The 18,147-nt window shown below is 35.3% G+C and overlaps 1 protein-coding gene across 3 annotated transcripts in view; it reads left to right on the top strand.

The window, feature by feature from the left end:
* EEA1 (early endosome antigen 1) overlaps positions 1–18,147 on the top strand; it is a 131,335-nt gene that overhangs the window by 20,067 nt on the left and 93,121 nt on the right. For all 3 annotated transcript variants that reach the window (XM_030856399.2, XM_030856401.2, XM_030856403.2), the window contains exon 2: positions 13,701–13,793. In XM_030856399.2, the coding sequence (XP_030712259.1) occupies positions 13,701–13,793 (93 nt within the window). The remainder of the gene's footprint in view (positions 1–13,700; positions 13,794–18,147) is intronic.

Below are 18,147 nucleotides of genomic sequence, written 5' to 3' on the forward strand. Positions count from 1 at the left end.
TATATTTCATGAACTCAAGGATTTATATATATTTAGTGGGTTTCAGTCAATTGAAGTCAGTGTGGTTTTTTGGTATGCAAATTGTCCCAGCTTTACCTAGTAGAAGTGCCTTCAAGGTGACTTTTGTCATTTTGACAGGACCCTGTTAGTGTTTGATAACTTCCTTGCTTTTTGGCACAACATGTGCCAGGTTCATCTAGTAAAATTTCTCCTCCAGGCTGGAATCATCCATTTCTCCAAAGAGTCCTGGTTCCTTTTAATGGGGAATGCTATTTAAATACCACTGTCTGGGCACTTAGGGTTCTCATTGCTTCTGTGTTGTCATTGCTTTTAAGCATTTAAGATAAGAACTAGGATATATATATATATATATATATATATATACACACACACACACACACACACACACACACGTACATATGGACAGATTTAAAAAGCAAAACAACATGAGTTCAAATTAAAGTATTTTTTCCTTCTTTGAGTTTGTATTTTGAAATTTTATACTGAACATCTTGGCTCTTAACGTTAACATAATTATTTTTTCCTAAAAATATATATAACATAGCTTTAAAGTAACAATACTAATATTACTGTTAATAAGCTTACTGAATCAGTTTTACTAATTTTTTTTAGCAATTCTTTTTGTCCTTATACTATAGCTCGCTAAGGCTATAAAGTCAAAACATTGTGTTCTTAAAACACTTGAAATAATTATATTCTTTGTGTGGCTGTAGCATTAACTTGAGATTCAGTTGGGTTTAAAATTTAAAAAAAAATTAAAAATTGTAACATGAAATTTAGCATTTTTATCATTTTAAAGTATAAAGTTTAGTGGCATTAAGTACATTCATATTGTTGTGCAACCATTACAACTATCTATTTCCAGAATGTTTTTATCATTCCCAAACTGAAATTCTGTACCATTAAACAACTCCTTATTCCCCCTATCCCAGCCTTTGGCAACCACTGTTTTGCTTTCTGTCTCTATGAATTTGATTATTCTAGGTGCTCATATTAGTGGAGTCATACATATTGGTCCTTCTGTGTCTGGCTTATTTCACTTAGACTAATGCTTCCTGGGTTCATCCATGTTGTAGCATGTATTAGAATTTCCTTCCTTTGAAAGGCTGAATAATATTCTACTGTATGCATATACCACATTTTGTTTATCCATACATCTATTGGTAGACATTTGGGTCGTTTCCACCCTTTAGCTATTGTGAATGCTGCGATGAACATTGGTGTACAGATATCAATTCGAGTTCAGTTAGACTTTAGCTGAGGTTTTAAATAAATGAGGATTATTATTAACTAAGCTAGAGAACATAGGAGGAAAAGAAAACTTTTTCCCTGGGGTGGTAAAGGGTTGAGATACGTGGTTTGATTTTGGAAATGATTCATTTGAGGTGCTTTGGGAAATCAATTAGTCTCTCTTTTATAGTCCAGGTGAGAGATGATGACGTCTTGAACTGAGTTAATGGCAAAGGAGATGAAGAAAGGATAGATTCAAAATTTATGTAGGTGATTCAATTAACTTGGTGATTGGATGTGAAGGTTGAGAAAGAGGGGAGTTAAGGATAATGCTTTGGATTTAAACAAGACGGGTATGTGATGTTTCTGTAAGTTTAGGTAGAGAATGCAGATGGATAAAAGGTTTATGAGAACAGATAATGAATTTGGTTTTGAATAAAATGACTGTAGTGTGCTTTCACGGCACTCTGGTAGTGATATTTAGCAGGAAAGGAAAATATGAATTTGAAGTTCAGCAGAGATCTGGATTAGATTTAGAATTTTATTTTTGTCTGCATTGGGGGATAAGTAAAGTTAAGGGAATAAGTGAGATCACCTAACAGTGTATGGTAAGCTAAGAGGTTGAACATGAAAATTCCCTGGAAGCCCTGGAATACTTTCCATGAAATAAGAAAATTGTCATTTGCAAATATACCTTTTCAGTTCATCTGTATGTGCAAAGTTCTTAGTTCTTAATAGTAAGAAAGAGGTAGTGAGGGCCCTAAGAAATCTTTGATTATTCATTTATAGTGCAAGGATCAGGTAATGTATTTAAAGCACCCTTCTTTTTTTTTTTTTTTTTTTTGATAGATTTATTTGTTTTATTTTTGGCTGCATTGGGTCTTCATTGTTGTGCGCGGGCTTTCTCTAGTCGCAGCGAGTGGAGCCTACTTTTCATTGTGGTGTGTGGGCTTCTCATCGCTGTGGCTTCTCTTTTTGCGGAGCGCGGGCTCTAGGTGCGCCTGCTTCAGTATTTGTGGCGCGTGGGCTCAGTAGTTGGGGCTTGTGGGCTCCAGAGTGCAGGCTCAGTAGTTGTGGCATGCAGGCTTAGTTGCTCCAGGGCATGTGGAGTCTTCCCAGACCAGGGCTCAAACCCATGTCCCCTGCATTGGCAGGCGGATTCTTAACCACTGTGCCACCAGGGAAGTCCCCAAAACACCCTTCTTAAGGTCTGAATATAATAGATGGCTTTTCAAACTTCTTGAATTTGTGAAAATTTTCCTAATTGGTCTTTATGGTGGGAGGAGGGTGAAACAGTGACAAAATCAATGCTGAAAGTTACATTTTATAAGAAATCCTTGTCGATGTCTTATAAGTCTCCAAGGTTTTGAGGTTGTATGTCATTTAATTTCTAATACTTGTATCCTTTCCAGTTTCAGAAATAATTTTGCTAAGTATAAGGTGTGTTTAGTATCTTACAACAATTTTTTTCAAAGATTTTCGTAAAAGCAATATTTTATTTCTAGTCAACTCACCTTTTTCTGGCAATTAATGTGTTACTAACTCAGCTTCTGCTGGTTTGCCTTGTTCCCTTTCGAGTTTCAGCTAGAGTGGTATGGGTTGTGCATTTGCTTATTAAGCATTTACTACATCTCTTCTGTGTGCAAAGACTAGTTATCCTTTTAGTTGGTTTTAGTGCTTTGAAGATAGGTATGATTTAGAGATGAGGTTCTTTATTTTTAGTAGCAGTTAGGTTGTAAAACTGAGTTATGTTCTCAATGAAATTATTGCTCTCTTCCTGCTTGACCTTCTCTGTAGTGAAGTCATATGTAGGGGGAGAGTTATATGTAGGGAGAATATGTTGAGTTTGGAAGCTCTGACTCAGTATATCACCAGATATTAGAAAAACTTTTGTTATTCATCTGTAAAATAGGTGTTTTTTATATGCTGCTAGATGTTTGTTTTGATTGTTTTTCTTTGCTATTAGATTTTCAGTCATAATTGGAAGACATAGCTATTGGTTGCTTTGGATTACAGCAGTGTAGTTATGATTCTTACAAGTAGATTTTTAAAGTTGTATTTAATAAACTAGTCTGAAATAGATAAAATGCATTTTAAAGAAACTTCATGTTGTTAAAACTTCTTTGATAGTGATACTACCTTTCAAGGTATTGCGTACAGTGAATAGTAACTTTTTTTTCCCCCAGTTAAGTGCTGTTCTTTCTTCAAAAATTTGTATGTGATTTTTGAAAGTAGTTTTTGGAGAGATTAATGCTGCTTTATGTTGATCTTATAGTTGTTGGTAGTAGGAATGTATTTTTATATTATCAACAACCTAAGGTAGCCAAATATATTGCAGGCATCTATTCTTATTTGGTTGAAATAAATACTTTGAATACCATATAACCTTTTTCCCCCATGTTTTCAAATTTTGATCTGTTTGGCTGACACCACTAAGCATTAATGATAGGTGTTTGATAACTCTAATCATTTGGATCTTTTGCTAGCCCAAATATTTTTTAATTAAAAAAATCTGAAAATTAAAAAAAAATATGACCACACTAATAAAAATTTTTGAGAGGAGATGGGTAGGTGGTTAACTAAATCATCAGCACAAATCTTATCCTTTCAGCAACATAGAGGAAAAGTAGTAATAACAAAAATAGCCCTGACGTAAAACACATCAGTCTTCTGTGACCTTTCAATCTGTGTTTATATCTTTGCATAACTGAAATCATAATATATCCAAACTTCGTATTTTGCCTGTCTTACAAATTCAACATTATATCACATGTGTTATAATTTCTTTGCACAATCTTCACCCTTGTCACTTTTAAAAACAATTTAAAAAATTAAAAAAATTTTTTGGCTGTGCAGCGTGGTATGCGGGACCCTAGTTTCTTCACCAGGGATTGAACCTATGCCCCCTGCAGTGGAAGTGTGGAGTCTTAACCACTGGACTGACAGGGAAGTCCCCCACCCTTGTCATTTTTAATTGTCAGTTTTGTTGAGTTGGGTATGTCACAATTTAGTTAACCTGTTCTTTGTTTTAAACATAGTTTGCTTGTAATTTTTCACTTAAAATTTTTAAGAATTATATGTTTCAGGTGTATAGCATTATGATTTGACATCTGTGTACACTACAAAGTGATCACCACCACAAGTCTAGTTGCTACCCATCACCACACAGTTGATCCCCTTTATCCATTTTGCCTACTTCCCAACTCCCTTTCCTTCTGGTAACCACTAATCTGTTCTCTGTATCTATGAGTTTGTTTTAGTTTTATTTTATTTGTTCATTTGTTTTTTTTTTTTAAGATTCTGTGTATGAGCAAAATCATATGGTATTTGTTTTTCTCTGTCTGACTTATTTCATTTAGCATAATACCTTCAAGGTCCATCCATGTGGTCACAAATGGCAGAATTTCATTCTTTTTTTATGGCTGAGGAGTAGTCCAGTGTGTGTGTGTGTGTGTGTGTGTGTGTGTATATGTATGTGTATGCCATTTCTTCTTTGTCCATTCATCCTTAATGGACACTTAGTTTTTTTTCATATCTTGGCTGTTGTAAATAATGCTGTAATGTATAGGGGTGCATGTATCTTTTTGAATGAGTGGTTTTGTGTTTTGCAGATAAATAGGCAGAAGTGAAACAGCTGGGTCATATGGCAGTTCTAGTCTTAATTTTTTGAGTAACCTCCATACTGTTTTTCATAGTGCCTGCACAATTTATAGTCCCACCACTAGTTCAGGGTTCCTTTTTCTCCACACCCTCTCAAACATTTATTTCTTGTCTTTTCTGACAAGTGTGAGGTGATATCTCATTGTGGTTTTGATTTCCATTTCCCTAATAATTAGTGATCGTGAACATCCTTTCATGTGCCTGTTGGCCGTCTGTGTGTCTTCTTTGGAAAAATGTCTGTTCAGGTCCTCTGCTCATTTTTTGATTTGGTGGTTTTTTTGTTGTTGAGTTGTATGAGATTTTTGTAGATTTCAGATATTAACCCCTTATCCGATATATGACATTTGCAAATGTCTTCTCCCATACAGTAGATTGCCTTTTTGTTTTGATGATGGTTTCCTTTGCTGTACAGAAGCTTTTTAGTTTGATATAATCCCATTTGTTTATTTTTGCTTTTCTTTCACTTGTCTTTGGAGTCAGAGCCATAGAAACATTGCTAAGACGGATATCAATAAATGTTAACCAGACTTATTGTGGTGATCATTTTGCAACATATACAAATACTGAATCATTATGTTGTACACCTGAAACTAATATAATGCTATATGTCAAATATATCTCAAAAATTATAAAAAAACTCAATTAAAAATAAATAATTCATAAAAACAAAAACAAAATAAAACTCACTGCTTAAATGACAAAAAAAAAGACTGATATCAGTGAAGTTTTCTTCTAGAAATTTCATGGTTGCAGGTCTTACATTCAAGTCTTTAATCCATTTTGAGTTACTTGTTTCATTCTTTTGCATGTGGCTGTCCGTTTTCCCCAGCCCCATTATTGAATAGACTATCTTTTCTCTATGGTATATTGTTTGCTCTTTTGTTATAAATTAATTGTCATATATGTGTAGGTTTACATTTTTGGACTCTCAGTTCTGTTTCATTGATCTGTGTGTCTGTTTTTGTGTCAGTACCATACTGTCTTATTACTGTAGCATTATAGTATAGTTTGAAATCAGGGAGTGTGATACCTCCAAGCTTTTTTCTTCTTTCTCAAGATTATTTTGACTATTTGGGATTTTTCTGTGGTTCCATACACATTTTAGAATTATTTGTTCTAGTTCTGTGAAATATGCTGTTGGAATTTTGATAGGGATTGCACCAAATCTGTAGATTGCTGTGGGTAGTATGGACATTTTAACAATATTAATTGATCCAGTCCATGAACACAGAATACCTTTCCATTTGGTTGTGTCTTCAACTTCATTCATCAGTGTCTTACAGTTTTAACTGTAACAGGTCTTTCACCTCCTTGGTTGAATTTATTCTTAGGTATTTTACTCTTTTTGATGCAGCCATACATGGGATTGTTTTCTTAATTTCTCTTTCTTTTTCTTTTTTGGCTGTGCCATGGCACGCGGGGATCTTAGTTCTCCAACGAGGGATCAAACCCGTGCCCCCTGCAGTGGAAGTGTGGAGTCTTAACCACTGGACTGCCAGGGAAGTCCCTTAACTTCTCTTTGTGATAGTTTGTTGTTGGTGTGGAAATGCCACAGACTTCTGTATGTTGATTTGGTACCCTGTGACTTCACTAAATTCATTTATTATATTATTAGTACTGACATTGTGTGTGTGTGTGTGTGTGTGTGTGTGTGTGTATTTGTAGTCTTTAGGGTTTTCTATATGTATCATGTCATCTGCAAATAGTGACAGTTTTACTTTCTGATTTAGAAAACTGTTATTTCCTTTTTTTTTCTAATTGCTTTGGCTAGGACTTCCAATGCTATGTTGAAAATAAGTGACAATAGTGGGCATCCTTGTCTTGTTTACTGATCTTAGAGGAAAAGCTTTCAGTTTTTCATTGTTTAGTGTGATACTAGCTGTGGATTTGTCATATATGGCCTTTATTATGTTAAGGTATATTTCCTCTCTACCTACTTTGTTGATAATTTTTATCATAAATTGATGTTGAATTTTGTCAGATGCTTTTTCTGCATCTATTGAGATGACCATATAATTTTTATCCTTCATTTTATTAATGTGATGTATCATGTTGATTGATTTGTGGATGTTGAACCATCCTTTCATCCCTGGAATAAATTCTACTTGATCATGGTGTATGCTTCTTTTAATGCATTGTTGGATTCAGTTTGCTAACATTTTGTTGAGGATTTTTGCATCTGTGTTCATCAAGGATATTGGCTTGTAATTTTCTTTTTTTGTGGTCTTCCTTGTCTGCTTTTGGTATCAGGTTAACGCTGGCTTCATAGAATGTGTTTGGAAGCCTTCCCTTCTTTTCAGTTTTTTGAAGAATTTGAGAAGGATAGGTATTAAATCTTTGAATGCTCTAGAATTCGCCAGTAATCTGTCTGCTCTGGGCTTTGATTTGTTGGGAGATTTTTGATTACTGTTTCAATCTCCTTACTAGTAATTGGTCTATTCAGATTTTTCTATTTCTTCATGATTCAGTCTTAGAAGATTGTATGTTTTAAAAAAATTTTCCATTTCCTTTAGGTTGTCCAATTTGTTGGCATATATTCATAGATCATGAGCCATCCTTTGTATTTCTGTGGTGTTAGTTATAACATCTCCTCTTTCATCTCTGATTTTACTTATTTGAGTCCTCTTTTTTTCCCCTGGTGAGTCTAGCTAAATGTTTGTCAATTTTATTTATCTTTTCAAAGAATCAGCTTTTAGTTTCATTGAACTTGTTTTTTTTCTTTTTTTGGTCTCTGTTTCTGCTCTGATCTTTATTATTTCCTTCCATCTACCAATTTTGGCATTTGTTCTTCTTTTTCTAGTTCCTTTAGGTGTAAGGTTAGATTGTTTATTGGGAATTTCTTGTTTCTTGAGGTAAGACTATATTGAATTTGGTCCATTTACATTTAAGGTAATTATTGATAAGTATGTGCTTATTGCCATTTTGTTAATTGTTTTCTGGCTAATTTTGGAGTTCTCTCTTTTCCTTTGTGTTTTGGTGTGGTTTCTTTTAGTGTTATGTTTAGATTTTCTCACTTTCTTTTGTGTACTTACTATAAGTTTTTTCCTTGTGGTTACTGTGAGGTTCACCTGTAACATTCTATGTAAGTAGTAGCCTGTTTTAAGTTGCTAGCAACTTAAATTAGAAATCATTCCAAAGCTTTATCTTTTTACTCCCTCCCCATGTTTCCTACTTTTGATGACACATTTTACTTCTTTTTATTTTATGCATCCTGTAACTAATTATTGTAATTTTAGTTATTTTTAGTACTTCTGTCTCTTAACCTTTGTGCTTGCTTTATAAGTGATTGATCCTCTGCCTTTATCATACATTTACCTTTAACAGTGAGATTTTTACTTTCATATGTTTTCTTATTATTAACTAGTGCCATTTCTTTTCAGCTTAAAGAAGTCCCATTAATATTTCTTGTTGGGCCAGTTTAGTTGTGATGAATACCTTTAGCTTTTGCTCATCTGGGAAACTCTTTATCTCTTCGTCAATTCTGAATAACTTTGCTGTGTAGAGAATTCTTGGTTGGAAGTTTTTTCTTTCAGCACTTTGAATATGATCTGCCACTCCCTTCTGGCTTGTAAAGGCTCTGCTGAAAAATCTGCTTGTAGAGTTATAGGGTTTTCCTTGTATGTAACAATTTGTTGCTTTTAGGATTCTCTCTTAATCATTTATTTTTTACTGTTTTAATTATAGTGTGTCTTGATGTGTGTCTCTTTGGGTTCATCTTATTTGGAACTCTCTGTGCTTCCTGGACCTGGATGTCTGGGTCCTTCCCCTGATTAAGGATGTTTTCAGCAACTATTTCTTCAAGTAGGTTTTCTGTCCCTTACACTCTTTTCTTTCTGGCACCCCTATAATGCAAATGTTATTCTGCTTGATGTTGCCCCAAAGGTCCCTTAAGGTGTCTTCATTTTTCATCTTTATTTTATTTATTATTTTAAAAGGATATTTATTTATTTGGCTGCGTCGGGTCTTAGTTGTGGCATGTGGGATCTTTTGTTGCGGTGCGGCGGCTTCTCTCTAGTTGTGGTGCGTGGGCTCTGTAGTTGCTGTGCATGGGCTCCAGAATGTGCAGGCTCAGTGGTTGCGGCACGTGGGCTTAGTTGCCCTGTGGCATGTGGGATCTTAGTTCCTCGACCAGGGATTGAACCTGCGTCCCCTGCTTTGGAAGGTGGATTCTTAACCACTGGACCACCAGGGAAGTCCCTGTCTTCACTTTTTAAAATACTTATTTCATTTTCCTGCTCTGTCTGGGTGAGTTCCATTGTTTTATCTTCCTGCTGACTGATTTGTTCTTCTACTTCACCCAGTTTGCTGTAGAACCCCTCTAGCATATTTTTCAGTTCAGTTATAACTTCTGTTTGGTACTTTCATATATTTTCTATCTCTGTTGAAGTTCTCACTGTGCTAAGTTTTTCTTCATCTGAGTTTGTTTAGTGTCTTTATGACCATTACTTTGAACTTTTTATCAGGTAGATTGCTTATCTCTGTTTTGTTTAGTTCTTTTTTTGAGGTTCTGACTTACTCTTTTGATTGGAATATCTTCCTCTGTCTCCTCATATTGCCTAATTCTTTGTGTTTGTTTCTATGTATTAGGTATATCAGCTATCTCTCTTAGTCTTGAAGGAGTGGCTTTATTTAGGAGATGTCGTATGGGGCTCAGAAGCACAATCCTACCTAGCCACCAGAGCCAGGTGCTCGAGGGGTGTCTCCTATGTGGGCTACATGCAGTTTGTGGGAACACAGCTGCCATGGGGTGCTGGTGGGTGGGGCTGTTGCTTGGGCAGCTGTGAGGCCCACCTGAGGTGTGGGGGTTGGCAGGTGCTCTCTCACCCCTGGTGGGATGTGCTCACTGGTGGAGAATTCCAAAGTGGTGCCTTCCAGTACCAGTATTAGCAAGGTAGCCTGAGATCACATAAATGGCTCCTGCCAGTAACTCAGCCCGTGGGGAGCATTCCAACTGGTTCCTGCCTCTCTGGCAGATGCTTCAAGATTAGTAGGTGAGTCCCCTTCACCTATGGTCTTATGCACTTTTCAATTTGGTGTTTTTGCACTGGTTTTCAGATCAAGTCAATCTGTGTGCAAGTCCTTTAAGAGCAGGTTTTCTATTCCCTGTAGCTTTCCTGGACATATTTCCCGTTGGTTTGCAAAACCAGGTGTTTTGGAGGCTCATCTCTCTTGTGCAGGATCTAAGGGTTGGGGTGCCTGATGTGCTCAAATCCCTCATTCCTCAGGGAAAGGATCCGTGCCTTTGTGGTCCCTCCCAATTGTGGATTGCTGAAGCTGAGGTGCGGTTTTCATATCTTCGCCTGTCCTACACATCTCATTGCTGTCCTTTTATTTCACCCTTTGTTGTGGAGGTTCTGTTCATTCAGTTTTCAGATCCCTTTCTGGGGGAACTGTTCCATATGTGGTTGTACATTTATGTCTGTAGGAGGAGGTCAGTTCATGATCTTTTTATGCTACCATCTTGAACTCTCCCGTAATTTTCCACTTTTGTAAACAATGCTTTGCTTGGAATGCCCATTCATCCCTGCCTGGAAAAGTTTTGATCAAGCTTCAAGCCCAGACACAGTGCTTGTTTGGGTTTACAGCTTTAAAAAATTGTTGTTTATGGCAGGGTGTAGTAGCTTTGGCCAACTTTCTGAGTTCCCACAGTGGGCCTGGCTTCTTGTTACCTATCACATGTAGGGTGTTTTGGTTCCTATTATCTCATTAGAACTTGTTTGCCTCTATCTACTTTAGTTCCCAAACTCTATACTCTGTGTGTTTGTTTTATTTTTTGTCCACTGAGATACTTACCTTGTGTTTGAGCATACGTCTACAATTTTAACATTAAAAAAATTTTAATCAGCTGTTGATCGTTGATTGGAGCTGAGGCAGCTTAGTTTCTATGCTAACTGTGAGTGCAATCTGGACTGGAGTTATGGACACTCTCTCTTTACCATGGCATATTTCAATGTTTTATATCCCTTAGCCTATTCCACATACCCTATTCCACAGTTTAACCTATTTAATACCTGTTTGTGTGTCTATTACTTTATTTCAAACATATGTATTTTTTATCAAATACAGTGTTCTTATTTCTGCCCTGTCTGCTGTTGTGCATTTTTTTCATCTATTTGGAATGATTGTCATTTTATTTAATTAAATTTAACTTTAAGAAATAAGATTTTTTTCAGTTACCACAACTTGCATTGATCTCTTCTTTCTCATAATTCTGCTCACACTCAGAGCTCCCCCCTTTAGCATTTAATTTTTTTCAAATTGTTTCTGATCTCTTTTTTTACACATTAGCTTGGTTTCACCAGCCAAGTTGTATAGTCTACCTGAAGGCTTGCTCCTTGTTTCTCTTACATTGTCCTCATACTCAGTGTCCTCCGTCTGGCATGCAGAGCTTTATAGAATGTTAGGTACTTCATGGGAGATGGATAAATATCTATTGAAGAAACCATAAACAAAATGAATGTGTTTTGTACCTTTTAGTCACTGTAAAAGATATCTAAATTATGTAATAATTTTCCTAAAAAGCACAATTTGGAAGATATTTATCCCCTATCATTTTAAGTTTTTAGCACAAGTTATTCTTATCCCATTGTATTTACAAAGTAAAACTTTTTATAAGTGTAAATGTTAGAATGCTTTATATTGTTTCCTCAGGGTCATTGTTACTGTAATTGCACTTCTCATTGAAGTGATAGGATTTTGGCAGCCTAATAATAGAAAAAGAAGTTCTTAGACAATTTAGCAACAATCTGAGGGAATGAGGGAATATGTGTAAAATATGCACGTCAAAAGCATCTCATGATGATTTTATTGTTTCTTCTTTTTTCCCCATGCCTCTTGGGCTTACTTAGGTCTGTTTACTAGGATTATTTTAGGCAAATTTAAGGAAGGGTATTTTTGGTGATGATAATAGGATTATGTAGATATTTCTGTGAATTGCTTGTTCTCAGGCAAGGTAAATCTCAGGTGAGAAGCCACCTGGACTCTGGAAAAACTTAGGATACAGAATGGGGAAAGTAGTTCTTGGGAGGTACAGCTTTTGTTTGCAGTGCTTTTGGGGATGGGGTCAGTAGTTTTAAAAACCATTATGATGTGAAGCTCTGCAATGTTGATGAGTCAAAAATGAATTTCTAGTTTTATACAATTATTTATATTAAGTATATAATTAAAATGCTCTTTAATTTTTTTTACTATTTAGTTACTTTTTTGTCACATGCATGAGTATATCATCAAATTCAGATAGTAGGCTTGAGACAAATTCATGTCTCAAGTATATCATTTTGAGAAAGAATTTTGCTTTGTTTTTTTGGAAGAGGGTAGCTGATGTAATAGTTCAAACATGAGAATGTTGTGGATGTTAAGTAAACACAGTAAAGACATACTCTGGATAAGTTTAGAAAGAGAGAGTTATGTTTTGCGAAAATATGATAGGAACATAGATCATCCAATTTGGACAACTCTGATTATTTTTAATATCAAAAATTTCTCAATGTAAAAGTAATTTAACTATGAATCTAAAATTCTGAAAAAAATGTAGCAAAAACAAAAACTGAGAAACTAAAGACCAAAAAACCCATAATTGCTTCTTGCTAAAGAAATTATTGTTTGCATTTTGGGATATTTCCTTTGAATCTCTTTTCTTATATAATTAGTTTTTATACATAATTATAATCATAGTATATGCATGTTATTTCATTTTTTCTATGCAGTTTTTATAATCCTTATTTTAATTGATTAATTTTGAAGTAGTATCAGTTCATCCTTCTTTGGCATTTATGTTGAATATGTAAGTGATGTACAGGGTGTTCATGTTTTGAGACAGATGTTTAGCGATTTGTTCTCAATCTTGGGTGCTTGAGGTATATCTCAGTGGAGATGTCAAGCAGTATGAGTTAGTGATTAAGAATCAGACTGCTGAAGTTAAAATCCTTTCTTCCACTTATTAGCCATGTGACTTCGGGCAAGTAACTTAATTTCTACACCTTTATTCTCTCTTGTATAACGTGGGAATAATGATAGTGTGCACCATAAATGTTTTTGGTAAGGATTATTGAGTCAGTTCTTGTGCTCTGAATCTGTCTTTTAGTCAATATTTTACTAGATTTCCAGTTCCTTTAATGTCATACCTAAGTATAATGAATAATGTTAGATGATAAATGTTGCAGGAGAGGGAAAAAAGAAGGCCTTTAACCCTCCAAACTGTATATTTGATGGTGGAATATTAAGTATTGGAAACAGATTGGTAATGGTTGGCATGGGTAGTAGATGGATGGGTGACTAGATAATGTGGCCTGTGTTGATCTTTTTAGCTCCCCTCAAATCATTGTAGTTCACTTGATGTAGTGGGGAGCAATGCAAGAGGAATTAAAATTTCAGCATTTTAGTTCTGCTTCTTTCTGATTTTTGTTAACAGTAGAATCTTGAGAAGTCCCTTAGCTGCTTTGAATTTGTTTTCTCATCTATGGATATAACATTTTACCTGTCTCTCTCAGAGATGTCTTTATGATTAAATAAGATATTCTGTAAAAGTGAGGTGAAGATGATAAAGCACTATATATAAAAGTAAACTTTTTATTAATTTAAAAAGACTAAAGCTGAGAGAAGGCAGATAGAGATCTTGATACAGTATTACGTCCAGTCAGTCTTTAATAAAGGATAGCTTCTAGTGCTGTTTGAGAGGACATCTACCTTTATGTGTAAGGCTAGCCCTGATTACTGTTTAGGTTATTAAATAGTTTATGAATATATTGTTGATATTTACTTTTTTTTCCCCCTTTCTGCTTCTGTTTCAGACTCCTGGGAGAGTTGGCTCTCAAGGTTCTGATTTAGATTCATCATCAGCTCCTATAAACACAGTGGATGTCAATAATGAAAGCTCTTCAGAGGTATGAAAATAATAATTTGGCAATAAATATTGTTTTATTTAAGGAAAAAAATCACAGATATATGGAGTAACAATTGATAATTTTAACTTTTGTAGGGAAAGGTCTCATAAATCTTTCCTACAAATTGGAATGCAATTTTTGAATCTCACTTGTAGATAGATAATAGTGCTTAGTTGTGAGACTGTGAAAGTGTATATTAAGACTGAAAAATAATATTGACAATTTATCTTTAATGTTAAAATCATCTCAACTTAATGAAGATTTAAAAATCTGTTTGTAAAGAATTACCAGTTAATTAGTATCTACTTATGTGTTTGTACTGCCATGAACGACTAAGCTAATGAAGAATTAGATGAACTATAACATTTATACGTTATTTGTTGTCTTCATTTATGACTTTGTAAGAACTTCTATGTTTGATAGCTTATTAAAAATTAATGGAGAAAGTAAATAAGTCTAAAAAAGAAATAACTCAAATTTTTTGAGGTCAGCCTTAGAAGTTGCTACATTACTATCATTATTTTTAACAAATAATATATACTCATTATAGAAAAAGGAGATAAGGTAAGAGAACATAAAAACCACCCATAACGCTGCCCCTAAGAGATCAACACACTCACATTTCTGCTCTGACACTTTTTGTCAATTGCCCCTTTCTCGGCCCAGCTGTACCACCTACCCAGTCCCCTTTTCCCTATTCTTTCCCATCTCTTGGTTGGTGAGTCTATTATGTGTATGTTTCTGGGTATTTCTCTATCCATTCATTTCTCTGTTTTCTCTCTTTTTGACCATCTGTCTTCACGTATATGTATGTTAACCATAACAAGATCGAACAAGACTGTGAGAGTGAGAAGAACAGTATCAGTTGAACTTTATTAAGAGCAAGTTTAATGAAATATCTTTAAGGAAAACATTCCAAACGGTATTTATGATATGATGAGCTCAGAGAACTAGGTTGTAACCCTGGAGGGGAATTTAGTATTAATTGTTGACCTCATTTAGACCAAAAACAACAAAAAAAATCTCCAGTGGGTAAATGAGCAGTGCCTGATAATCCTGCTATATTTTCTTATTAGGCTCCCTTTTCTACTCTCTGTGATAGTTGTACTCTCTGCTTTGTCCTCAAACCTTCCATGTGTCTTACCTTAGTCCCGCCTTCTCACTGTCACCTTCTATACCATTGAGAAAAGATGAATGTTCTCATTTTGCCCCTAAAACTATACTTGCACCTGTATTCTCTTTATTACTTTAGTACACAGAAGACAGGTCTCTTTTCCTATCAGATTTCAGTCCTTTCCCTTGTGCTCTGGATTCCATTCTCTCTTCCATTCTCATCTTATCATCTCTCCCTCATGCAACTTTGGTTTTTACCTATGCCACAGATTATTCCCTTCAGCATACAAATACTGCTCTAGAGGTGCCATTAACCTGGGACTCCCTTAAATTAAGTTCGGTACTTGAAATTTTGCACATTACCCACTAGTGTAAATTTCTAACCTAATTGAGGGCTATTGGTGATTATGAATTCTCAGGGGGTATTGTTTTTTCCATATGCCCAGTGTTAAGGTATTGACTTGTTAAGGTCTCAGTTGATATCTCTCCCCACCTCTCTCAATTTCTCTTTTTCTTGCTTAATCTTCCCTTTTACCCTGATGTTGGCTTCCCACTTTGAACAAATTCTAGGTTTTAACATTGTGCCCTTAGCATCCATCTAAATGGGAATTTGAAATATCATGGTCTCCAGGATTTAAAAAAAATGGTCAGAAATAAAGCAGTACCTTGCTTTAATGCTCATTTATATCATATTTTATATATTATGTATAATAATATATATAATAGTATTTTAGTCAGTTATAGGCTATTATAACAAAAGCACTGAGAGGCTTAAACAGCAAACATTTATTTCTCACAGTTCTGGAGGCTGGGATGTTCAACATCAAGGATTTGGCAGATTCTGTGTCTGGTGGGGGCTTCCTTTCTGGTTTGTAGATGGCTGTCCTCACATGGCAGAAGGGGCAAGAGAGCTCTCTGGGGTCTCTTTTATTATATAAAGGTACCAATCCCATTCATTAGGGCTCCACCCTCATGACTTAATCATCTCCCAAAGGCCGCATCACATTGGAGGTTAAGATTTCAACATATGAATTTTGAGGGTACATAGACATTCAGTCTGTAACAAATATATAATCTGTGTAATACATAATGTAATAAGTGATATCATATCATTTGTTCTCATCAGGACAGCTGTGCAGACTATTTAGTATATTGCATTGCAGAAGCAAATTCTTTGTTCAGTCTATCCATTTCTAATCTGGCTTCCATCCTTAGTACCCACTGAAACGCACTAATGACCAGCATATTACCAAATCAGGTCTTCATTTTCCTAGTCATTTGGCTAGGGAGAGCAGACTTTTCTTGGAGCTTTTTTGGTAGGTGTCCACTGAAGTTTCCAGGTAGCTGGCTTCTCCAGCAGCCAGTCCAGAATATATGAGACGAAAAGAAAACCCAGAGTACTCACCACTCTCTCAGTCCTTGGCTCCTGAGATCCTCAGCTGGTCTGCCTTCTTCTCTTTACCTTTCAGAGTTTTCTTTTTGTTTTGTTTTATATATAAAGCCTCTGGATTTCAGCTGTACTTAGCAGGAAGAACAGAGAAGTATATCTGTTCCATTTTGTCTGGAACTGGAAATCCAACCATTTTGAAAATTAGAGTATTTATCTTTATATTAAGGAATTATAAGAGTTCTTTATCCTTTGTCAATGTTTTGATTGCCTCCTATTCATCTGATTAGTGAGGGAAGGATTCCTGTCCTAGGCTTATGGGAATAGCTAAACACATAATTAGACAAATGAGACAAATGAGATCAACAGCAGTTTATTAGTCACATATACTCACAGCCCAGAGATGGAGGACACGGTGTGCCATGCAGGGCCGCATGAGGATTGCACTTGGGAACAAAATGAACAACCAGGGATTGTTCAGAGGCAGGCATTGTAGTATCAGGAAAGTAAGGTGCCCCCTGGTTTCTAAAGGAGATGTGATTGGCTTGCTTGAATAATTCCAGGGGCCGGCAGAGAACCTTCTCAGGGATAAGCAGGCCCTGTGCTTGCTGCCTGTGAAGAGGAGGGCTGTTTGGCTAGAACTCCTTATCTGTGAGAGCAGAGTGGGGAGGGGAACTTGCAGTTAGGCCATTTGAAGCCCTCCCAGTTTCACCAGTTGTTAAGGCAACACAAAGTATTGGGCCTTAATTTTAGCCCTTACACCACAATCAGAAATATGTGATGTGTATATTTTTTCTCAGTCTGTGGCTTATTTTTCATTTTGTTAATGTTGTCTTTCAAAGAGAAGAAGTTTTAAATTTTGGTGAAGTACAGTTTGTCAGCCTTTTCTTTTATGATTTTTGCTTTTTGGGTACTACAAAGTTTTTTGCCTACCCCAAGGTTGCAAAACTTCCTCCTATGCTTGCTTCTGATTAAAAAAAAAACAAAAAAATCAAGCTACAAGCATATATTGTACAACACAGAGAACATAGCCAATATTTTATAATAACTATAAATGGAATATAACCTTTAAAAATTGTGAATCACTATATTGTAAACTGTAACTTACATATATTGTACATCCACTATACTTCAATTTAAAAAAAAGATGGAAGGATTAAAAAAATTAAAAAAATCATTTTAGCATGTACATTTAAATGTATGATTTATTTTAAATTATTGTATATGGTATGAGATAGCGGTTGACGTTCATTTTTTCCATGTGAATATGGAAACATTTTTCCATATGCTTGTTGCAGTACCATTTGCTGAAAATATTACCTTTTCCCAATGAATTAAATTTTCACTTTTGTGAGAAATCAATTGACCTTATATATGTGGTTATATTTTTTTATGTTCTTTGATCCAGGCATAATGAACTGATTTTAAGGTGTGCCAAGTTTTTTCTTACCTTTGAACTTTTGTATATGCTGATCTCTGTGCCTTACCTAGTTTTGCTATTTCTTTTTTCTTGGTTAACATCTGATTATCCTTCAAGTCTCATCACAGATAATTTTTCCAATAAACTTTCCTGACTCACATGTTGGATAGATGCTTCTTCCACATGCTTCTGTGGAAAAGAATTCCCTATCCTTTTGGTAATGATTATTAGTCTGAGATTCATTTATCTATCAAATATTTATTGTCACCAGACACTGTTCTGGATGCTGGAGGTATGGCACTGAGTGAAATAGTAAAACATCTTTATGCTGGTGACATTTATTTTTAATTTATTTATTTAATTTATTTTATTTTTGGCTGTGTTGGGTCTTTGTTGCTGCACGCGGACTTTCTCTAGTTGTGGTGCGGGGGCTT

This window comes from Globicephala melas, chromosome 10 (assembly GCF_963455315.2).
Source record: "Globicephala melas chromosome 10, mGloMel1.2, whole genome shotgun sequence".
NCBI classification, from domain to species: Eukaryota; Metazoa; Chordata; class Mammalia; order Artiodactyla; family Delphinidae; genus Globicephala; species Globicephala melas.